General features: G+C 40.6%; 1 protein-coding gene across 1 annotated transcript in view; it reads left to right on the forward strand.

Moving 5' to 3' along the window:
* KCNMB4 (potassium calcium-activated channel subfamily M regulatory beta subunit 4) overlaps positions 1 to 25269 on the forward strand; it is a 62921-nt gene that overhangs the window by 19684 nt on the left and 17968 nt on the right. The window contains exon 2 of the mRNA XM_043565024.1: positions 9071 to 9198. Within this exon, the coding sequence (XP_043420959.1) occupies positions 9071 to 9198 (128 nt within the window). The remainder of the gene's footprint in view (positions 1 to 9070; positions 9199 to 25269) is intronic.

Below are 25269 nucleotides of genomic sequence, written 5' to 3' on the forward strand. Positions count from 1 at the left end.
TATAAATAGTAACTATTGAGCTTTTTCCGGGTTAAAACTTCTTGTTTTGGTTTGACTTTTTCTATTTAGACTTAACCTCTATTTTTAGTAGACACGGTATTTTTATTTTCTAACTCTAAAGATGAATGAACTATTTTCTCTTGAAAGTGGAGTGTTATTTGAAACTTTTCTCGGTTTTAATAGTACCACCAACCTTAACAGTCTGCTTGAATCTGAAAGTTAAATGAATATTACTGAATTACAGAATGCAGATAGTATCAACACATGACAATAAATTTGTGGGTGGGTGGGAATACTCTGCAGGAGGTAGCAAGCAGTTTCTCATTGAAGCATTTAAGGAGAGAGAAGCAATTTTTAGTGAGTAGTAGTTCAGATAATTGGGCATTTCTCAACGCCATCCCCCATGCCCTCTATCCTCCAAGCACATTAGATGACTCAGTCTTTCTGGAACATTTATACACAAAGTCATTGCACATTCCATTTTTTCTTCTCAGAATATCACCTTCCCCACCCATTCTCTGAGAAGCAAACTCCTGTTCAACCTAAAAAACACAAATCAAAACCATCTCTTTTGCGAAGCCTCTGTCATACCCCCAAAGCCAAGATCTCCACTTCCTCTTTTGTAATCACAAAGCACTTTGTGAATAAGCTACTACTCATGCTACTACTACAAGGCACCCTCCTGGGAAGGAAGGGAAGAGACAAATAAAGGGTGAGTAATATCTCCTCTTTGCACACTGTCCTGTACTCAGCAGTCAAGAATGGCTTGTTGCTTAAATTATCAGTCCTAAAAATGTGTCATTCCAAGGGTGAAGGAGAGCTGTTAATAATACAGATTCCTGGTCTGACTGAATCAGACTCTCGGGAGGGTGGCCCTTTTTGATGAACAATCCAGGTGGTCTTTGGAACAGACTTTGACAAACATGCTGTAGGCTGGGCACCATGTTCTCTCCGAAGAACTTACTGTAGCTTCTCCTATTCTTAGTCAGCCTTGCTTTTTGTTTTCTAAGCCATTTGTTTGATCTTCAAGTTCTTCCACAAGATTATTTTCATTTAGCTTTCAGGTATGGATACAGATTCTGGAGCCACCTGCCCTAGAATTTAATTTTTTTTTTTTAGCTGACATGTAATTTTGTATGTGTTTGTTAAGTTAACGTGCATTCATAAGGTGTGTGCGTATACACAATTAATGAAGTCGAGGCATATGAAACATTATGGAGTTTATAAATGGCTCAGTTACACTTTTTATTCCACAGTGTTTTCCTGATTATACATTTATATTGTCCAAAGCTGTCATTCAAGTTACACATCATAGCTGACACATATATCTTACAGGATTTCAGAAAATGGGGAATTATAGGATAAAATATAATTAGACCCGTGTTCCAGTAGATAATGTTTCAATAATTCATTTTCTTTTTTTTTTTAATTAAAAAAATTTTTTTAAAGGAATCTCTCCAACGTGGGGCTCAAACTCACGACCCCAAGATCAGAAAAGTTGCATACTCTAGGGGCACCTGAGTGGCTTAGTTGGTTAAGCATCTGACTTTTGCTTAGGTCATGATCTTGTGGTTTGTGAACTCAAGCCCTGCATCCTATGTGCTTGAGCCCTGCTTCGGATGAGCCCCACTTCTCTCTCTCTCTCTCTCTCTCTCTCTCTCTCTCTGTCTCTGCCCCTTGCTCACTTTTGCCCTCTCTCTCAAAAAAAAAAAAAAAAAAAAAAAGGTGGGGGGGGCGCCTGGGTAGCTCAGTCAGTTAAGCAGCCGACTTCAGCTCAGGTCATGATCTTGCAGTCCGTGAGTTTGAGCCCCGCGTCGGGCTCTGTGCTGAGAGCTCAGAGCCTGGAGCCTGTTTCAGATTCTGTGTCTCCCTCTCTCTGACCCTCCCCTGTTCATGCTCTGTCTCTCCCTGTCTCAAAAATAAATAAAACACGTTTAAAAAAAATGTAAAAAAAAAAAAAAAAGGAAAATGTTGTAGGCTCTACTGACTGAGCCAGCCAGGAGCCCCAAGAATTCATTTTCTAATCAAGTTTACTTCAGAAATTATTTAATCAGCTAAATCCATTCTAGTATTATGTCTTTCAATACTACCCTCCCTAACCAACTGAAGTCAGTAAAGAAACTGGAAGAAAAAAAGTTTCTCCATTTCTGTTTCTTAGATAATGTCTAACATAGACTCGCTCCCCGATGTTTAAATGGATCACATGTATTGTGCAATGGTTTTTTAAATGATTCAGTAAAGGAAGAAAGTGAATTCTGCCTACTCTGCCCACATGATTGAAATGCAATCCTGAAGACACAAAAGAACACACTCAAGAGGGTACTATTAAAATATAAATCCATTGTGATAGGCTGCAAAGAATGCTATTATAAATCTTGATAAACCCTAAAATAAGATAATGGAAAAATAAGTCATAATAAGTACATAATCAAATATTCCACATCAAATGATGATTGTATCTTCCCTTAATAAACTCACTGAAGTCTTAGCCCACTCGATTCTGTCAACTTGGTGCGTAAATGCAAAAGTCAAAAAATTTTTTTCTACCAGGTAGGCATCAAACAAATATATTTTATCACATTCTTCTTTTTGTCTTCACTTTTTAAAGAAAATGATTTCATGCAAGTTTAGGCAGCAAATGACACAGACAATAGTGAAGGTTATTTGGGTGATAATATTAGAAATTGGGAAATGCTGCCTTTGCAAATGAGAAACAAAAAAGGTCAGAATTGAATGAAGAAGTTTCTCCCAGGGAACGCTCATTGTCCTCTATGACCAAAGACATCGTGTCTGTAAATTCACCTAAGTGAAATTACATCCATGGCACCAAAAACCACCCCTGGAGCCAAATGGAGAGAGGAGGGAACAGGCAAAGACTTACAATGCACTTCTCTGAGAAGATACCGGGAAAACAAAGCTTTGCCCCAGCCTGCCTTGACCCATCAGTCTTCGGGAGGGCTACACCAATTCCATTCCCAGAGAATCATTACACTGGTTCTCTGAGAGAGGGAGGCAAAAGTCAAGGCATCTTCCTTCCCCCCAAAGCAGGGAGCTCCAAAGAGAGAAAAGTGGGAAGCCCTAGAGATAGAGACACGGCGCAGTGTGGGGCAGTGGTTAAGGACACTCTGCAATCTGAATCCCAGCTTTCCCATTTGCCATTGTGACTGAGGGAAAGTTTTCTTAAACCTCATTTTCTTCTGTAAAACATAGGTGATTATAATATTTGCTCACTTGGATTAAAGTAGATTTGCCATGATGAGATGCTTCACATATAATCAATAAATGTTAGTCATGATGATGAAAGTGATGTTGCTGATGATATGGTGGTCTACATTATCATTTGTGCCCCTCCCCCAATGGTGAGCTATTCATGGTGGAGCTGTTATAGTGCCTGGAAACCCATCAGGTCTGAACAGTCCAGAGAGGAAAGGAGTCTCTGACTGAATTTCCAATTTCCCCCCCCCTGGAACACTGCTTTGGATTGGTATTTATTACTTACTTTAAAATTCTTAATCTATGCTGATCCACCTGAATTGAGAAGGGATCTAGGGAGAATCTGAGTTAGGCTTCACAGAAATTTTAAAAGACAAATTAATGGGAGAATCAAAGTACAAGAAAATGAACAATAATGAGTTTTAAGAACTTAAGGTTTGTGTCACTTTTTTGATATTGTTGTTTTTGAATGATTGTTTGTTTTGACAGAGAGAGAGAGAGAGAGGCAGCATGAGTGGGGGAGGGGGAGAGAGAGAGAGGAGAGAGAGAATCTCAAACAGGCTCCTTGCTAATAGCTGGTGCAGGGCTCGATCCTGCATGAGATCCAACCATGAGATCATGACCTGAGCTGAAATCAAGAGTCCTGAGTCAGGCTCGCTGTTGAGCATGGAGCCTGCTTAAGATTCTCACTCTCTCCCTCTGCTCTCCTACCCCTCTCACAGTCTCTCTCTATATAAAAAAAGTAAAAATTTTCCTTTTAAGGCGATGTGAGCTTTAGAAGTTACTAGAGTATTATAAACTCATATTTTAATAGTTTTGGGTTTTTTTTTAATGTTTGTTTACTTTGAGAGAGAGAGAGAGAGAAAGAGAGAGAGAGAGAGAGAGAGAAAGCACATGCAGGGGAAGGGCAGAGAAAGAAGGAGAGAATCCTAAGCAGTCTCCATGCTGTCAGCACAGAGACCAACATGGGGCTCAAACTCATGAACCATGAGATCATGACCTAAGCTGAAACCAAGAATCAATTGCTTAACCAACTGAGTCACTTAGGCACCCCTAAGCTCATTATTTCATCTATGATACTCCTGGAAAGAATGTGATGCATGAAAAAAAAAATACTTGAATTTTGATTACAGGCATTTTTCCCAATGTAAAAAAAAAAAAAAAAAAAGACTTTGCTTCTAAAAATCCACCAACACTGTCTCAAAGTATCCTAAAGGCAGGATGCCTGGGTGGCCCAGTAGGTTAAGCGTCTGACTCTTGATTTCAGCTCAGGTCATGATCTCACAGTTTGTGGGATTGAGCCCCAAGGTGGGCTCCTCACTGATAGCCTGGAGCCTGCCTGGAACTCTCTGCCCCTTCCCCGCACATGCGTGCTCTCTCTCTCTTAAAAATAAATAAACTTAGAAAAGTATCCTAAAGGCAAGGAATATTTCTTTTTTCCCATATGAAACCACAACATACCTAATACACACTCTACTCACTCACTGAAAGTTTTTATCTGACCTTTCCAGAAACATGTGGATGTGACTTCTGGTCAAATCATAGAATTGTCATTTGGTGGAGGTATTTCTTTTAAACCCATCCCACCCCCACCCCCCCCCACCCCCGAAAAAAAAAAAAAATAGCAAGGCTTCAAACTGAGTTAATTTGCAAAATTTAAAAATCTGCCTTAATTACATTTGGTGCTTGTTGTTAGTCCCTAAAATGTTTAGTAAACCCCTTGTGTTGAGCGTAGCCATTGCAAAAAACACTCCAGTGGATTTTTGTTTCACACTTCTTCCCTTCAAAGAGCACAATCAGGTGCCACCTACTCTCACTTGATACAGTCACTGACCATGGTATAGAAAAAAAAAATGTTTTAATAGAAGTCAAGGAAATGTCCAGCACATTGTGGGAAGTAATAAAAACATGGCAGAGGCTGCTTATGAACACTAAGCTAAGTACAGGTCTCCAAGAAAGGACCTACCACAACTGTCCATTTTGCTGGCTGGAATGGTTGGCTCAGTCAGGCTTCCCAGCCACTTCCCCAGTGCTCAGGATCTCTTCTGGGAAAAATACTGCAACAGTGTAGTCCTGTCTTCTGCTGGGTCCTATCTTGATGTACTTCCAAGAAGAGAATCATAGAAAGAAATATAGAACTAGACATTATTTGGGAGATTTTACAGATGAGAAAAAATGAAGTCCAGAGAACAGAAGTAATTTGTTCCAGTCCAAACACCCAAGAGATAGTAGGACTGGAGCCCTATCTACTGGCCTCCGTGGCTTCTAAGCCTAACAGCTGCTTTGGCAGAACTCAAAATTCAGGCTTTCACAGAAAGCTTTAGCTTTATATGTCACATTGTTATTTACTTACTTATTTTTAAATTTACATCCGAGTTAGTTAGCACATAGTGCAACAATGATTTCAGGAGTAGATTTCTTGATTCCCCTTACCCATTTAGCCCATCCCCCCTCCCACAAGCCCTCCAGTAACCCTCAGTTTGTTCTCCATATTTAAGAGTCTCTTCTGTTTTGTCCCCCTCCCTGTTTTTATATTATTTTTGCTTCTCTTCCCTTGTGTTCATTTGTGTTTTAAAGTCCTCATATGAGTGAAGTCATGTATTTGTTTTTCTCTGATTGACTACTTTCGCTTAGCGTAATACCCTCTAGTTCCATCCACATAGTTGCAAATGGCCAGATTTCATTGTTTTTCATTGCTGAGTAATACCCCATTGTATGTATATACCACATCTTTATCCATTCATCCGTCGATGGACATTTGGGCTCTTTCCATACTTTGGCTATAGTTGATAGTACTGCTATAAACATTGGGGTACGTGTGCCCCTTCGAAACAGCATACCTGTATCCCTTGGATAAATACCTAGTAGTGCAATTGGTGGGTTGTAGGGTAGTTCTATTTTTAATTTTTTTTTTAATGTTTATTCATTTGTGAGAGACAGAGAGAGACAGAGTGAGTGGGCAGGGGCAGAGAAAGAGGGAGACACAGAATCTGAAGCAGGCTCCAGGCTCTGAGCTGTCAGCACAGAGCCCGACACGGGGCTCGAACCCATGAATCATGAGATCATGACCTGAGCTGAAGTTGGACACTAACTGACTGAGCCACCCAGGCGCCCCTCTATTTTTAATTTTTTTGAGGAACCTCCATACTGTTTTCCAGTGTGGCTGCACCAGCTTGCATTCCTACCAACAGTGCAAAAGAGATCCTCTTTCTCCACATCCTCACCAACATCTGTTGTTGCCTGAGTTAATGTTAGCCATTCTCACAGGCGCGAGGTGGTATCTCAGTGTGGTTTTGATTTGTATTTCCCTGATGATGGGTGATGTTGAGCATTTTTTCATGTGTCGGTTGGCCATCTGGATATCTTCTTTGGAGAAGTGTCTATTCATGTCTTCTGCCCATTTCTTCACTGGATTATTTGTTTTTTGGGTGTTGAGTTTGATAAGTTCTTTGTAGATTTTGGATACTAACCCTTTATCTGATACGTCATTTGCAAATATCTTCTCTCATTCTGTTGGTTGCCTTTTAGTTTTGCTGATTGTTTCCTCTGCTGTGCAGAAGCTTTTTACTTTGATGAGGTCCCAGTAGTTCATTTTTGCTTTTGTTTCCCTTGCCGCCAGAGACGTGTTGAGTAAGAAGTTGCTATGGCCAAGTTCAAAAAGCTTTTTGGCTGCTTTCTCCTCAAGGATTTTGATGGCTTCCTGTCTTACATTTAAGTCTTTCATCCATTTTGAGTTTATTTTTGTGTATGGTATAAAAAAGTGGTCCAGGTTCATTCTTCTGCATGTCATTGTCCAGTTTTCCCAGCACCATGTGCTGAAGAGACTGTCTTTATTCCATTGGATATTCTTTCCTGCTTTGTCAAAGATTAGTTGGCCATACGTTTGTGGGTCCATTTCTGGGTTCTCTATTCTGTTCCATTGATCTGAGTGTCTGTTCTTGTGCCAGTACCATACTGTCTTGATGATTACAGCTTTGTAATACCGCTTGAAATCCGTACACTGTTATTAAGAGAACACTAACTGTATGTACAGAAGGTAAATATCCAGTTATCCAATCATTAAAATAAGATTTGCATAACATGTTGTGGATTTGTTACATATAACAGAAAGTAACCAAATTTACTAAAATTTGAAAATATTTCTGTATTAATTTAAAGAAATTTAACTACTATGAAAATGGCTTCAACATCTTGAATAAAAAAAAAAACTTATGTAAGTGTGTTATTATTAATTCTACCAGCATTTTTGAGATTTCACTATTACCATGCATGGCCCTAAGTGTGAAGATGCAGGGGGAAAAAAAAAAGCCCTCTTCCAACTTGCCAGCAAATTGAGGAAGCTGATAGAAAACAAACCAGTGGGATCCGGTGATTACAGCTGTGGCTGCATGGGGTATGATGCCTGTGGCAGGACAAATGAGGTGGACTTAACTGTCACGTGAGGAAGAGAAGGTTCCTCCAGACAGAAGCCCCAGAGTTGCATCTTGAAAGAAGGGGACTAAAAGGAAAAGGGCATTAAAAGAAGAGAGAAGAGCATGTACCAGCCAGTAGGTGTGACAGCACGTGGAAGATCTGGGGACTGTGTGCTTCTAAATGGCTGCATCCCACAGGAGGGGGAGGGCAGATCTTGAAGAGGGTTGTACATCATACTGAAAAGTTTTTATTTTAACCAGAAAATAGTGGGAAGGTGTTGACAAGTTATATGCTGTAAAATAATGCGAATCAAATTCTACTATAAAGTCACTGGTTTTGTTTTGTTTTGTTTTTCTTCTTCTCAACATCTGAAACTTTGATAGAACATCTGGGAGTTGAATGTGATAAAATCACCAGCATCCAGCTGTAGAGCGGACAGAAGTCTCAGTTTCCTCATCTGTAAAATAAGAGATCATTTTAGGGTTGTTGTAAGAAGCACATGGTTAAAGCCCGCTAAGTATTTATTACAGTGGCTGGCATATTGTAAACACTCGATAAGGGTAAATTTGCACTGTGATCATCATTATTATAAAAATCTGAATTGGAGGGGCATCTAGCTTGCTTAGTCAGTGGAGAGTCCAATTCTTGATTTCAGGGTCATGAGTTTTTGTCCCATGCTGGGTGTGGAGATTACTTAAAAAAAACAAAAACAAAAACAAAAACTTAAAAAAAACCTGAATCAGAGAAAATGGATTAGAATGCTAATGGTTAATTTTAACATCTAGAGTTAAGAATAATTTTCCAAATCTGCTGATTCTGAATTGCTTAGAGTAATTGGGTCCCTTCAGAGAGAACTACTTTGTTAGAGGCAGCGCTAGGAAAAGGCATTGGTTAGCAAAATGCATTGATTATGTACTTGGGGGAGGAACTTTTCTGCTGATTTTATTGTCCAAGAGAATGTAAGAAAAGAAAACTTGAGTTTCAGCAGTTGAGAGCAGCATCTGAGGAGAGCCAAGTGCTTGATTTGGGAGTTAAAAGTGGAAGAGGAAAATATCAAGGTCCATAGATAGCAACTTGGGATAAAAATTAACTTTTTCTTTTTTTTTTTTCTTTTTTTTTGCTTGGCAGGCCCACAGAAAAAAGAGAGTATATTATGCTTTTAATTTGCTATTACATTGTATCTAATTATTTGTAATCTATTCTCATACTGTAATTACTGAAGATTATTTTTTGCTACATTTTTGTTATTGGAATATTTTCTGTAATTGTTCCAAATTGAAAATTTGATACATGGTTTAACAATTTCACTTTGGTTGTATTAAAAATTAGGTGGATCAGAATTAGATTTACCATGTGCATAATACCATCTCTCTATTAAAAAAAAGGACTACCTCTCAACATTTTGTAGACTAATAGTTTTATTTTCTGTGTTCTGTTTTGTTAGTGCTCCTATATTCCTCCCTGTAAGAGAGAAAATCAGAAGAACTTGGAAAGTGTCATGAATTGGCAACAGTACTGGAAAGATGAGATTGGTTCCCAGCCATTTACTTGCTATTTTAATCAATTTCAAAGGTAAGCCGGTATTTACATGTGCATATTAAAATGGTTTGTAGCCTTTGTAGTTTATTACAAAATAAATCGTGGATTGTGCTCACTTGACAAAATATCTGGCCTGGAGATAGTCTCAACTCTTTCTAGCATGGAGTTAGGGAAGCCCCTTACTCTACAGGTGGGGAGGTAAGTGAAGAATCTGCAGGACAAAGAGAGAGAACTTGTGTCATGGCGCTACCCTCTGGATACCCTCAGAATGCGCTTTCAGATTGGAACACTAGATACTAGTGGTATTTCCTGAGAATTACAGATTAATGCACATCAACTGAACCACATGTGGATTTGCGAGCATTTGGGGGCGCATCAAATCTTACCTTTCCTTTTCCTTTCTATTCCGATGAAGTATCACGAAAATGAGTTCACACCATGAAAACTTACTTGACTTAGAGACAACTCACATTATGCCATATGACCACAGATCGCTGGACTAGAACACTATGGTACCCACCCCGATTAATCATACTAATTTATTCATTAAACATTGAATGTTCACAGCTCCTTGCAGTACTCTCCTCTTAGATGTTCCGCAGTTACATTAAGCTTTCTTTTCCTCCCAGAGTCCCTCTTAGTGAAGGGCACTCCCATCGACTTGTTTACTTAGTCCTGAGAACGGTGAGTAATTCCTAATTTGCATTTCTCTTTTACACACTATAACTTTTATTTGCCGTCATGCACAGTGACTCTTGTCTGCCTTCCCTCTGCCACTGTCTTACTTCAGGTCCACATGATTTCTCAGCTCCAACAACACAAAAGTCTTTTAACCAGTCCTTCCACCTCCCACCTGCCCCCACTCCAAGCCCATTCCTCATGCTGCTGCCAAGGCAATTTTTCTAAAACGTGAATTTAATCCGGTTACTCCTCATGGTTTTCAAAGTAAAGTCCGAACATCTTGGCATGGCACATGCATCAGGTACCTATGGTTGCATAACAAGCCACCCAAAATCTAGTGGCTCCCTACCACAATGACTTACTATTTCTTACAATTCTGTGGGTTGGCTGGGAGGTTCACGTGCAGTCAGATGATGGCTGGAATAGCTGCGTGGGCCAAGATGGCCTCGCAGGCCCAGCACTTGGTACCGGTGTGGCTGACGTGCCTCACTTCTCTTCCACTGGCTTCTCATCCTTCAGTAGGTTAGGTCGCCTTCCTTACAGTATGGTAGCTTCAGGGCAGCATTTCAAGAGAGCCAGGCCCCGGCTCTGGAACTTACAGAGCATCACTTCTGACACATTCTATTGGTCAAAGCAAGTATGAGGCCAGCCAGATTCATGAGGTGTGAAAATCAACTCTGCTTCTTGAAAGAAGCTGCAAAGATTTTGTGGCCATATTTAATCCACCACAGCATAGGCTCCTCAAGTTCTTGCCCCAGAATACCATCTTTCCAGCCTCATCTTTATGCCACTCTGAACTATGTGCAGTTCCCAGAATATCTTATGTGTTTATATCCATGTCTCTTTATTTGTTTCTCCTGCTTCCCGACTGCCTTGATGAAGACCCCTTTTCTGAGCTGTTTTCCGTGATCTCCAAGTTTGGTTTGGTTGTATAGACTTAGGATGCCATCTACTGCATGCAGACAGAAAACGGACTCAAAGTATCATAAACAATTGGGAGATTTATTATTGCATACATTAAGAAATGCACAGGTAGATCAACATTAGGGTTGTTTGATGCAGTAACCTAACAGTGGCCTCAAGAACCCAGGTCCTTTCTGGATCTCAGATCCACTCATGTTTACGATATGCAGGCATAGCAGTGTCCAAAGGCCAAAAGAAGACTATCTCTTTTGGTATGTTTTTCTTGGAATTAGGAAAGCTTTTCTCAATTTCCAATAGCCGACCTCCCCTTAGGTATCCTTGTTTAGAATGAGTTCTCTTGCCTACTCATAAACCAGTCACAAGAAAGAACAATCAGAATGTACCACTGAGTTGGGGACCGGGCAATATCTCCCAAGCTGGATGGAGAAAGGGTGCATGCCTGAGCAGACAGGAATGAAGAAGAAGGGACCATGTGTTGTGGAGCAGCCAAAAGTGCCAGTTACAAGGTGTGTTTTCCATGTTCTGTTTACACAGCTCTATCCTGGGGTTTGCAACCCTCATTTCACACGACTATGTCAGAGGAGCTTAGAAAAAAAAAAAAAAGGCACCACAAACCAATGAAATTAGAATATCTGGTGGTTGAACCTAGGCATTAGCATTTTAAAAAAATTGACTTTAGGGATTCTAATATACCACTAGATTGAGAGCCACTGCATTATCCTTTCACTTATCACTCTCTACTGGAATCGTCTATATACCCATCTCCCCCACGAGACTGTATACTGGTTAATGGTGTAGCACATCCTCTTTGGCTTCATATCCCCGGGACTTAGCGCAATGCCTGGCTCTCAGTTAATAAAAGTTTGGTGAATTAATGAATGAATGAATGCAATGTGCCAGATTAATAAGAAGGAATTTTGGGGGGAGAAACTTGTTCTTATGCAAATAGAAATTTGATTTCATCAGCTAGAAATGAAAGCGGGGACGACCTTGAAGATGGGATGGCTACACTAAAGAAACCAAGGCTTGACAATATAGATACATAAGGTGTGTAGGTTATATAATAAGTAGTGGTGAGCAGTTCTAACAAATGGGGTGTAAGTCCCGTGTCAGGCTCTGCACTGAGCGTGCTTGGGATCCTCTCTCTTCCTCTTTCTCTCTGCTCCTCCCCTGCTCACCCTCCCTCAAAAGAAATAAAAACTTAAAAAAATAAGGAGTGGTGAATTTGTAAGGTGGACAGGTAGCTTGAAGTTAGATTTCTAAAGGGTCATAAATCCCATACTAAGGAGGTCGTCTGTTATATGGGCAATGACAATTTGTGACTTTTTTTTTCTTTTTTTAATCAGAGATTGACTTGAGTGGATATCTGATTTAGAAAGTAACCTGATTTAGAAAGTAATCTGATTTAGAAAGTTGAAAGAAAGAAAGAAAGAAAGAAAGAAAGAAAGAAAGAAAGAAAGAAAGAAAAAGAAAGAAACCGGTTTGAGTGTTGAATGTGTATCGGAAGAGAATGATGGAGAGTTAAAGGCAGAGTACTCTAGCTCAGAGACAGGCAGGGGGTTGGGGAAGTAAAGAGAATAGTGAATGAAAAAAAATAACCTTTATGAGTGGCTACTGCGTGCCAGCCACTGTGAATAGCATTGCATTTACCTCACCAAATTTCTTATAATAGTTCTAAGTACTAGCTCCATTTAACATATGAGGGAACTAAGACTTAAAGAAGTTAAATAACTTGTCCGATGTACACAGCTATTAAGTGAAAAAAAAAAACCCAAAAAACTGGAATCCAGTTCGTCTGATTTCCAAAGCTCCTCCTATTATCTTTCTGCTGGTCCTCATGAAGATTCTGGAGGGCCCAGATAAGGGCAGTGGACATGGAAACAGCTCACAGAAGGGTACATCAGGAAGATGTGTGATAGTTACAAGCAATAGAACTTAATGTAAGTGCTGAGGAACAGGAAGGTGTCACATTTGCCTGGGTGTGAGAAAGGACAGTCCAGCTTTGTGCTGAATTTGAGGGACTCATATATCCAGAAGGTGCTTGAAAGAGTTAGAAATGCAGACTTTTAGTTCAGGAGTAGGAGGTCAGAGCCAGTGTTAGGTTTGGGAGTCACTGGCACAAAAGCTATTAGTGGAAGCCAAGTGAGAGAATGCACATAATAGGGGCACATAGAGAAGAGGAAGGTTGACAGTCTTGAGATCATCTACACTGAAGCTGTAGGGAGAAGGAAGGTGGAGGCAATGGCCAGATGGTGAGAGGAGAGTCAAAAGAGCACACTGTCTTGGAAGAGGTAATCAAAAAGGACTACTGAGTGGAGCACCTGGGTGGCTCAGTCGGTTAGGCAGTTGACTTTGGCCCAGGTCATGATCTCACAGTTTGTGAGTTTGAGCCTCATGTCAGGCTCTGTGCTGACAGCTTGGAGCCTGCTGCAGATTCTTGTCTCCCTTTCTCTCTCTCTCTCTTTGACGTGCAGTCTCTCTCTCTCTCTCTCTCTCTCTCTCTCTCTCTCTCTCTTCCTCTCTCCCTCTCTCAAAAATAAACATTTCCAAAAAAAAAGGACCACTGAGAACTCACTGTTTTTGGCAATCACAAGCCTGTTGGGGGAGCACCTGGCTGGTTCAGTCAGTTAAGCTTCGAGTTTGGCTCAGGTCATGATCTCGCGGTTCGTGGGTTCGAGCCCCGCATCGGGCTCTGTGCTGACAGCTCAGAGCCTGGAGCCTGTTTCAGATTCTGTGTCTCCCTCTCTCTCTCTCTGCCCCTCCCCTGCTCACACTCTGTCTCAAAAATAAATAAACATTAAAAAAAAATTTTTTTTAAGTCTGTTGGTGATCTTTGTGAAAATAGTTTAGGTGTCGTTTCAGAGCACCAGGTTAGACATCATTTTATATTGGCCTGAGGGAAGAATGTAAAGGCATTAATAAGTGCACAGTCCTCTTTCCAGAAGTTTGCCATGTCTGTACAAAGAGTTTGGTGAAGAAGTGATTCAAGGGAAGCAGGAATGGATTCAGAGAAATGAGACCGCTATAGACTAAAACTGAGAAAGAGACGCTGTCCTGTTGAACATAGTAATGAGGTGAAAGTGGAACGCACCCTGAAGAAAATGAGACAGGATGAAATAGAAAAGATTAAGGGAGTAGTGGTATTTTTTTCTGTGAGGTTGAGGCCCTGTAACAGAGAATAGGCACCAGCAGTCAAGATGGTTTGATTCTGAACCCACTACTGAATGAATCAAGTGATCCTTTAAGCTTCCTGCCCTGGGTGAGGAAGTAGTCTCAGAGGTCAGGAGCTTGTGCCTGAAGTTGGAGGTGGGCAGGGGTGGCCCCTCCCATGGCTGTCTTGAGCAGCTGGTGGTTGTCTTAACAAACTTCCCTTCTCAGGCATTTCTAAAATTTTTTTTAAAGTTTATTTATTTTGAGAGAGAGAGAGAGAGAGAGAGAGCAGGGGAGGGGTAGAGAGAGAGGGAGAGAGAGAGAATCCCAAGCAGGCTCTGCACTATCAGCATGGAGCCCGATGTGGCTTGAACCCATGAAGCAGGGAGATCATGACCCGAGCCGAAACCAAGAGTTGGGTTCTTAACCGACTGAGCCACCCAGGTGCCCCTCCTCTCAGGTATCTCTAAAGGCTGCCTCCCCCAAACACAGTTGCCTCCTGTGGGCATGAATTCTGAATATCTTCAAGTCCCCACCAGGAAGGACTATCTTCCGGAATGTTGAGAACTACCCGAGGGACCCAGCCTTACATCCTATGCTAACTGTTAACTTGAGCAACAGGAAATGTTAGCTTAGCCCTTCATACCTCCTCTGGAACGGTACCCATTCCCTATCCTCGCCTCCCTGTCCCATTCCCAAGCTGTCAGGGTGTCGATAGAAGTGGGGGCAGTCTATCACAACCCAGAAGCACTCGAGACATGATTTTAAACGACTCTGGGAAATCAGAAGTTGGGAGTTTGGCTCTTGCACCACGACATATGCAAGAGGAAACGAGCGATGGTTGGAGGTGTGAAAATGGCAGCTCCCCGGTGCCGTCTACTCTCAGTACACTTTTTACTACTGCTCAACATGAAATAAAAATAGATTTACTGTAGAGACTCCCAGATGCTGTCGATAAGATGAACTTTATATTTAAAGTAACCTTTAGATTTCGCTCGAATGCAGGAAATTAGGGAGAATAGTTACCAAGAAGTTTCCATTTTTAAGAAAAGGATGGTACAGTATTTTAAAAATCGAAGACAAAGATGATTGGAGTCTCAGCTTTCACTGTTTGTCTTAGTTAGGAGAGTTCCACTCAGGAGTAGAATCTGCAGTGGCCAGAGCAGCCACCAGGAACCCTGCCTGTAATGGGAGGCCAGGCCCAGGCTCACCTCTCTTCTTCCCCCCAGGAAGGAGGCCATAGAGGCGCTTGGGGGATGGCACTGGCTGCTTCCATTCATGGTCTTCCCATATAATCTTTCAGCCCATTGCTTCCCTCAGTCTTGGGGCTCATGATCTCATTCCAGTGTGTGGATTTTCTTTTTACACCATTTTTACATAGATAAGGTCACATTTACCCTGCTTATACCTTTTTTTTGGACTCTCAGTCTTTCCCTGGTTTATCCTTTCTCAGGGGAACCCAACTCACACCCTCTTACCGAGTATGCTTTGAAATCCTCATTCCATTGACTGGAAACTTCTCTGCAGTCCCAGTCTTGCCATAGAATTCTCTTACTTCATCTTCGCTTGATTGGCTTCACGTTGAAGAGAGCCTGTCCTTGGAAAACCGTTACTCTTTCCTCAATTTCCTCTGGGTCAAAGGGCCAGGAGGAGTGATCGGTCTTTATTTTTTGAACTTTTCCTTTTAGGGGGAGCAGAATGGTTTCTTTTTCTTGCCAGTTTACTTTTTGATATTTTACTTTACCCTCCTAAGCGGATAGTATTTACAGAGTGCACAGAGGAGGCACACACACACACACACACACACACACACACACACACACATCAAACCCGTCCAGCCACACCACCTCAAAGTCTTGAATTCATTCTCTTGGTTCAGGCCCTCACTCTTTCTCATCCGGATTGCTGAAGTGATCCTCAACTATCCTTTCAGCTCTTGGCCTTTCTCACATCCTCACCCACACTTCACAAAGTTTTGTTTTGCTTTATTTAAACCTCTGTTGGCTCTTGTCATAATTCTCGATTATATTTGTCTGCCTTCTTATTGTCATAGGATAAAGATTGTGCCCTCCCCATTACAGCTTCAACTTCTGCTATTTAATTATATGCCAGTTGTGGGGAAACAAAAACAGAACAGCAAGGGGAAGAAAAGCCAGCCACGAGCCATACCTTCATGGAGCTTAGAGTCTGTGGCCACAGCATCAGACAGATAATGACAAAGTAGGGTAGATGCTCCAAAGGAAAAGTGAAGGTGCTACTGTGAGATATTGTCACAAGGTGGGGAGTTTCCGAGGCCTGTATGATTAACCCATAGCTAGTTGGAGACCAGCGGATGTTCAAGAGTTAGCTAGGTAAAAGTGGGGGGAACACTATTTCAGAATGAGACACCACCATTTGTAAAGGTTCTGAGGCAAGAAAGAGGTTGGTGAGTTTTAGGAACTGAAAGCCATCATGGCAGGGAGGCTGTGAGTGAGAGGGAGCGTGGTGAGTGTTGACACTGGAGAGAGAGTAGACAGAGTTTAGGTTTCTCTTAAATGCAGTGAGTAGCCAGTGATGGGTTTGGAGGGAAGTGGTGATGTGATCTGATTTAAATGTTTCCACTTCTATTCAGCTGCTCCATTTACCTCAGAGAACTTTTTGTTTCCCATGCACGCTAATGCCTCTGCCCCAGTCCCTTCCCTCTTCCCTCACCTGGGGACACCTTCATCATTTTTTCCATTTCTAGGATTCAGCAGAGCGCAGCTATGTGGAAGGAACCCTGGACTTAGCCACTTCCTAGTGTGTGTGGTCTTGACTATGTTACTTTAACCTATCTGTGCCTCACTTCCCTTTGTAGAAGGAGGAAATAATAAAGTTACTGTGAGGTTAGTAATGAAAGGCCATGGGCCTTTCCTGTAAGAGCATTTGCTATCATTATTTTCACTGCTATAAATAAGATTTTCCTCAAATGTCACTGTGTAACCTTCTCTTACCTTTTCGAGTCTAATTAATTACTTCCTCTTCTGTGCTTCCACACCACTATGGTGGCTTTTATCGCACTGTTATGGACTTAGTTGAATATGTGCCTTTCTCCCTCTATAGATTACTAATCCCTTAAGGACAGCCATGATGTGGCATCAGGCATCTGGGTTTACATTTCTCCTCTACCAGTTATTACCTGTGTGACCTTGGGTAAATTGTACAACTTTTTGATCTTAGTTTCCTTATCTATGAAGTGAGGACAACATTATCCATCTGAAGGATTTTGGGGGGTCAAGGTCATGTCTGCACAACAGTGAGTACTTAGTAAATGTATGTGTTTCTTTTTCCTTGCCCTGCAAATTTCTAACTACCAGGGTAGAAGCAACTATTCAGTGAGTTGTCTGGTTATTCACTGCATTCAGCTGTGAGGCATGGAATGAATAAACAATAAGGATTTTATTAATGAGTAAAGCAGTATAGAACACACACACAAAACAACTCACAAGAAGAGATTTTATTGTTAAATAAAATAAATATCTCGAACTTCTGATACTGGACAGATAGATCCTAATTTTTAAGAGATCATTGAAAGTATGTTCATCCTATAGTATATATGTTTAAATTAAGTTTACCCTTAGCATTTTAGAGGAAGATGGACATTATGGCCTGACCTGAAATTGAGGAGAGTGCTCTTTAGAACACAGTTTGAAAGCCATTAATATAGAAGATTAAAAGCAACCAATTAGACTAGGACTGCTCACTTACTTAGGGCTTCGTGTTCTTATCTATAAAATTTGATAGACTGATAGATTAAATGATCTCTAAGATTCCCTTAAGCTCTTGAATTTTATGGTTTTGTGATTCTCTGATTTTGAGGGCTTGTACAATTACAACAGTTTAAGATGCTAGATAGAATCCAAATGGTGAAAGAGAAAGAAAATTAGCAAAGGACTAAGTGGTTAACTGTCTGGAGCCATTTAATGGGGGAGGAGACCGTCTTCCTACCTCCACAATAATTGAGTTTCATAATTATGACACTGAGTCATTGAAAAAGGTTAAATTTGGTTCAGTGTACTCTCCTTAAAAGGTAAGGAAATGTGTAATGCATTTTTGGAAATATTTTTACCAATAATATTTTAGCACTGTTGTTAGTTTTTATTCAACTTAAAAGGTTAAACTTCAGTTATTTGGAAAACTCACTTACGTGAGTATTTACTTTCTCTCCCGTAGAAATAAACAATATCATTTTAGGGGCAACAAAGATCTTCTTGCTACAAAATAGTTCATCATTCTTATATCATGATTTTACCCTTTTCAGTGTCCTAGATTTCATCCATCAAATTACCACCACTTCAGTCATTTACTCTTTCATTTATTCAACAGGCATTTATTAATCACCTGCTATGTACCAGGCAGAGGTGGTCGAAGATAAGATAATAATACTTTATAGGAACTCACTGACTAGTAGGAAAGACATTTATGTAAATAAGTCATTGGAATACAGTGTAGTAAGTTCTATAATAATGGGGAGATATCTATCTCTATCTCTATCATCTATCTTATGAAAAGTTTGGGTTGAATTTTAAAGAATGAGTAAAACTTTTCGAGATGAATGAAGACCAGGGAAAGCAATTTCAGGGAAAATGATAGCATGTTCAAAAGCATTAAGATTTACAGTACCACGGGCAACTGGAAGAGTATATAAGGAGCTTCATATGCTTGGAAAGTACATTTAGGGGAAAAGTATAGATGAACCTGAAGAGGTTGAATCATATATGCTAAGGGTTTGAGACTTGATGTGTGGTGGAAGAATGTGGACAATCGCATTTGTGTTTCAGAAAGACCAATTTGGTGGCTGTGTGGAAGATGGTTTTGTACCAGCCTGGACAAGGGGTGAAAAGAGCTTGGGCAAAGGTGAAATTAACGGAGGAAAGAAGGGAGGGAATGGACACAAGACTTTAAGGAAGTGGAATCCACCAACTTACAGATGCGCATGATGCATGGTAGGGCTGCAGGTTAAGAAGAGGAGGGAATTGGATGACTCTGGCTTTCTGTCCTGGGTGACTGTTGGAGGCAACATCAACTGGGGGTTTCTGGGAAAGCTTCTTCTTTCCTGATATAAGTACTACTGCCTCCTTTTTCCACTCCCTTTGTTCTGGCAGAAAAGTAGAGAGACGTGGCTTGATGCCAGGAGTGCAGAAACCATTGGGCAGCTTTGAGGTGATAAGCATGAGGAAGGACGTCCATGTGTTGAGGAGAGTAGAGCAAAAAGATAGAAAGAGTCAGCCTTCCGGCACCATCATTGAGCAGCTGCCCCTTCCCTGGCCTGCTGACCTCTGGATTTCTTGTTACGTGAGACAGACACCACTTACATGCATGTATACATGCCTCTACGTATATTTATAACCAATATGGTAAAAAACAATTGGTCAATTGTAAGTGAGTCTTGCAATGTCTTTGCATTTGTTTTTGACTTCTGAGGCCCTAAAACCAGATTTCTTTTAATATATTTATATGACGAATTTGTTTCATTGGCTTCTAAGTTTTCCTTTGGTTTTTTATAGGACAAATTACTAAAAGAAAAAGCCTCGTCTTTACTGGCAGATCTCTTGGGATACAGATGGGGGGGAAAATGTGTATATAAAGATAGGAACTGATAATTTGAACAAATTCCATAGGGAAATTTTATTGAGTTGTGGATGAATTACTAAATACTAGACTTGATATTTGGTAAAAATGCAATTTTTAATAGAGCTTTTTACTTTGGGTTACTACTTACTCTGAAAAGTATTTCTTATAATGTACCATTAAAGAAGAGACTGGTTCTGTAGTAAAATTTTAAAAGAACATATTGGCTTTCTCTTTAGACATTGAATCCAGTGATATAGCTTGAGTCTTAAAGAACAAAACAGTGAATCTGGAATCTTACCCAAATTGAATCTTTTCCATATACATTTGTGTCTAGTTACATATTAAGGGGGATTACATCAGAATTGAAAACTCTCTCTAGTCTCAAAATTTGTACTTTTTTAAAAAAAAAGCAGTGATTGCTGTGGCTTCTCCAAGTACGCCACGGGATACGCATAGAATTCATCGCAGAATTTTTTCAAAGTCTGACATCCCAGAGGCTGTCCATGACTTATAAACCTGAGGGTCTGTTTTCCGATGGTCATTCAAAGTATTTTTATACTTGCAGATTAATCTTCTAACAGCTTTTATCATGTGGCAATAAAGCGAAGAATCTGATGTTATTAAGTCACTCTTCATTTAAGACTGTGGATGCAGCCATCAAACAAAGCTCCGGGGGAATCTAGCAGGAAAACTACAAGAACCGTAGGACAAGTAGGTCACAGAGCGCAGTGCCGTCAGAGGGTGGAATGCAGGGCAGGGCTGTGCGTCAGGAGACTTCAGTTCTAACCATAGCTCTCTTCGTGACCGTGTGTGTGACCTTGGGCTACTTACTGACAAAGCTTGTGCCTCAGTTTCGTCTAAGATAAGATGGGGCCAGAACTAGCTTCTAGCACAGGTAGAGGGTATCCAAACCTGGGTGACAATCTAGTCATTCGCTCCAACTCAAAGTGAATCCCTGCCACAACATTTTTTTGAAAGGATTTTCCATTTTCTACTTGAACATGGTGACCATGGACATCACCTCTCCCTAAAGAAGCCCATTCTAATTCCAAACATTTTTATTTTTTTTAAGTTTATGTATTTATTTTTCATGAGAGAGAGTGAGAGAGAGAGAGAGAGAGTGGGGGGAGAGGGCGAGAGAATCCCAAGCAGGGTCCACTGTCAGCATTCAATGTGGGGCTTGAACTCACAAACCGTGAGATCATGACCTGAGCCAAAATCAAGAGTTGGATGCTTTACCAACTGAGCCACCCAGGAAGCCCTGCAAACAATTTTAATTGTCAACAACTCATTTGGGAAATATCTAGCATAGGCACCTTCACAGCGACAGAAAACAGATTAGAGGTTGTCAGGGACTGGGGGAAGGGGGAAATGGGAGTTACTGACTAATGGCCATAGAATTTCCTTTTGGAAGGATGAAAAAGTTTTGGAAATCATTAATGGTGACAGTTGCACAACATCATGAATGTAATTAATGCTACTAAATTATATATTTAAAATGGCAAATTTTATATCATATATATTTTACCACATTACCAAGATGAAAAAAATTTCATCTTGGGTAGTGCTACGGTCTCAGTTGGAACATAGAGCATATTATCTGAGTTTTACAGCAGAAGAAACAGTCTTTAAGGTCACATGGCCAGGGAGGAGCAGGCTAAGATCTGAACCGAGACCCTGACCCTCAGACAGTAGATACTCTCCGGTCTACACTGCCATCACTGTTGTCATTGTTTACGATGCTCTTCTTACTGTGTTTGAAGCTGGCCTATACAGGGGAGGCTAGAACATTTTTGCTACGATTGTTAAATCTAGAGACTAAAGTCAGTTAATGGGGCCTGACATAGCATTGTTTTGGCAGCCACAACACATTGTTGATTCATGCAGAGCTTATAATTAATCAAACTTACTCCTCCCACATCTGTTTTATATATGCTATTCTTTTTTTTTTTTAATGTTGAATGTTTATTTATGTTTGAGAGATAGAGCATGAGCAGAGGAGGGGCAGAAAGAGAGGGAGAGACAGAATCCGAAGCAGACTCCAGGCTCTGAGCTGTCAGCACAGAGCCAATCACGGGGCTTGAACTCACGAACGATGAGATCATGACCTGAGTTGAAGTCGGACGCTCAACTGACTGAGCCACCTAGGCGCCCCTATACATGCTGTTCTTAAAACAGGTTCCCCCTACCCCTGCCATTTCTAAACTTGTGAGAATGGTGTTGTGGATTTAAATGCAAGAATTTAAAATCTATCCCTATTTAAATATATATTGTTGCTTTTTCTGATTGTTCCACTCACTCTCTTGTGGTTATTTTGAATCTTGATTCTGGCACATACCATATTTATTATTTCTTTCATCATAAAGTGTTATCGTAATTGTAAATCAAAATGACTTCGAGTCCCTTATCCAAGTTACTGGTAAAAATACCGGAAAAGACTGGGTCACAGACAGACACCTGACTGTTTAGCTGCTAGTCTTCCCCTGGCTTTACTCAGTAGTGACCAACACCTTCATAGAGTGTTTACTCTGTTCCAGAAACTGTTTAAATGCTTTATACACTGAATCTCGTTGAGTCCATACAACACCCCTAAAAGACATTACTGCCATAATCCTCACTTTAAACATGAGGGAATGAAGCACAGAGTTGTTAATCAACTTGCCCAAGTCACATGGCTGGCAAGAGGCAGAAGCAAGATTCAGACCTATGCACTGTACTTCCAGAGTCCATATTCTTAAACACTCTGCTGTACTGCTGCCGATATCAGCCCAGCATTCCAGTCCATATGGGATAGGAAAATATAAGGGACTCGATCAATTCTGATCAATGAAACTACTATAAGATTCTTTGAATGTACCGTTGGTGGCAAAATAATACCCAATGCCAAAGGATTTGGGCCTTTGTATACACTGTCTTCTCCCAAGAAACTTAGATTCTAAACTCCTGTTCTTTCATGTCTTCTCAAAAGATAGGTCTTTTTATTTCCCAGGCACGCTTAAGTACTCCCCTTTTATTACCTGTGCCTTATGTACAAATGTTCATTACATTTTGAAGTGCGTTTCAACGATAAGCAAACGACAAACGTTTACAGAGCACCTAGCATGCGTGCCTGACGTTGTGCTGGGTAATGGGACTTCAGACATTAGCAGACAGTGTTCCTGCCGTCCAGCCTATAGCCAGCCAGCGAGAGCCACCGCATAAGCATAGCCCTGGTGCCTGCCACGTTGTAGGTGTTCTGCAAGTGTTGTGGAATGGCTAACTGGAAGAGAATAAGAACCAGGAAGATCTTGTAAGATGCTCAAATGTGCATCTTTAAACTGCTCTTGTGCTTTAGATTAAGAGAGGACTTTTTTTTTTAAATGTTTATTTTATTTTATTTTATTTTATTTTATTTTATTTTGAGAGGGATAGAGTACATCAGGGGAGGAGCAGAGAAAGAGGAAGAGAGAGAATCCCAAGCAGGCTCTGTGCTATCAGCGCAGAGGCTGACCCAGGGCTTGAACTCAAGAACCTCGTAAGATCATGACCTGAGCCAAAATCAAGAGTCAAACGCTCAACCGACTGAGCCACCCAGGCACACCAAGAGAGGACTCATTTCGACCATCATGGCTGTTTACTTAATGAAATTGTAGGGTCTCTGGCCTTTATCTTGGTGTTTTGGTCAGCTTAGGCTAAATTATGCTGTGGTAACAACATGAAAATGTGTGTAGCTCATAACAACGAGCTATCTGTCTGTCTTGGGTTATTAGCAGCTTTGCTCCATGCTTCAGGACCTTGAAGGCCTAAAGGATTGGCCCCTCTCTGGGACATTAATATTAGTCTCATGGGAGAGGAAAAGAAAACAAATTTCCATAGGAATACCCATGCCTATAATTTTTAGTGATTTTCAAACTATTTATCATGTTTAGTCCAACAATCTGATGGCTATTTACATGTATTTTCTTGAGTTTTGAATATTGCATGTTACCACAGTAAAGTCAAGTTACTGGCACATCCAAGCGAAACTTTGACATTGACTGACAGGGTCTTTTTAATTACTCAAATTTTAAAAATTCAATTGTACTGTAAGTCATCATTGTGTTACACATATTTCTCCATACAACTTCTGTTTCCTAAATAGTGATTTATCAATTAGGAAAAGAACTTCGCAATTAATTTGACTACTTTTACTGTGTAGACGTATTTCAGTATATGTTCAATGTGCTTTTACCAAGAGAAATAACTGCTTAACAGATTATAACAAAAAAGAATATAGAGCTATTTTTCATGTACTCTTTACTATACATTTTAGGAGTTAGGATGGATGATTCATTGCTAACATATTTCTATCTTCCTACATGCAGCAACAAAGTATATATATGCTAATTTTCTAATTAAAAACCAATAATTTGGTGCATAATACATTTTAATAAAGTGGGTTCTTAACAATTGGGAAACTTATAGAATGATGATATTGTACTAGGAGGTAGCCCTGTTTCCTTTGAGCTTTTCCCTTGAGCTTTCCTTTGAGCTTTATATAAATAAAGAAGAAACGCAATTCACTTTTCCGCCACCCAGGATACATTTTTCAGATCTTCTCTTCGGAGCTGCCAAAATAATGGAGCCATGCTGCTAGGAGAGGTGTATGAAAGAAAATAGATTGTGGTAACTGGCTAATTTTCTTCATTGAAGATCTAATTATAAGGAATTGGTCTTCACCAAATCAGACATTAATGATGATATCCTAGGACTATGTTGTGGGATGGGATACAAGATCTTTTTCAGAGGTTTGGGGAATACAGAAGGTCTCTTCACCTGCCTGGGCTGTTTGGTATTGACTTCACTAGGCACTGGCTACCTTTGCTAGTGTGCTCAATATGGGACAGCGCTATGTGTGGGAGCAGCAGGGAAAAGCATCTAAGTGGGGGTGGGGCAGGTGAATTGAAGGAGGAACCACCAGTGACAGTAGTTAGGTGCACAGGAGCTGATTGGACAGGCTAGCGATAGATATTTAAATAACTAAGCAGGAAGAAAAGAAAGTTTAAAATGACAAAGAATAGTGAACATGGTCACTTTCTCTTAGAAATGTTCTGAAAATAGTTGTCACGATCTGTAAGAATACAAGCAGATACATATGACTGTTGATGCAAATAACTCTATGGTGTTTACAATTTCAAACAAGTATATGTAGACTTTGAAAGAATTCCTATGAAGTCTAAGATCTTCCTTTCCCCCCCCCCCTCCTCCCCCAGATTTGCTTAACTAAAACTCTGTGGCTTTGGATTTTCATTCCCTTCTTATTTTCTTTTAAAGTTTCTTTATTTATTTTGAAAGAGAGAGGGGGAGGAGCAGAGAGAGAGGGAGAGGGAGAATCCCAAGCAGGTTCTGCACTGCGAGTGCAGAGCCTGATGCGGGGCTCAAACCCAAAAACTGTAAGATCATGACCTGAGCCAAAGTCAGACTCTCAACCAACCAAGCCACCCAGGCGCCCCATTCCCTTCTTGTTACACTAACATTTATGGAGTTTTCACTTTGAGCTTAGCACAGTGTGCTGCTCTTCTAGGTGTGGGGAACCACTGGGTAAAAAATCCAGGCTTTGTGGAGTTGGGCAGACCCACTGAGACCACGATTCTTTGTGGGGGTATTTGCATTTGAGTCATGAGTGGGTGAGGGGGCCCTTATTGTTCCGACCCTACTGATATTTTACTAGTTAAGGAGGGCCTGCCATCTTGATTTTACGTCAAAATCACGGGGAACATGTTTCTCAACCTCCTTTTT

This window comes from Prionailurus bengalensis, chromosome B4 (assembly GCF_016509475.1).
Source record: "Prionailurus bengalensis isolate Pbe53 chromosome B4, Fcat_Pben_1.1_paternal_pri, whole genome shotgun sequence".
In the NCBI taxonomy this organism is placed as follows: Eukaryota; Metazoa; Chordata; class Mammalia; order Carnivora; family Felidae; genus Prionailurus; species Prionailurus bengalensis.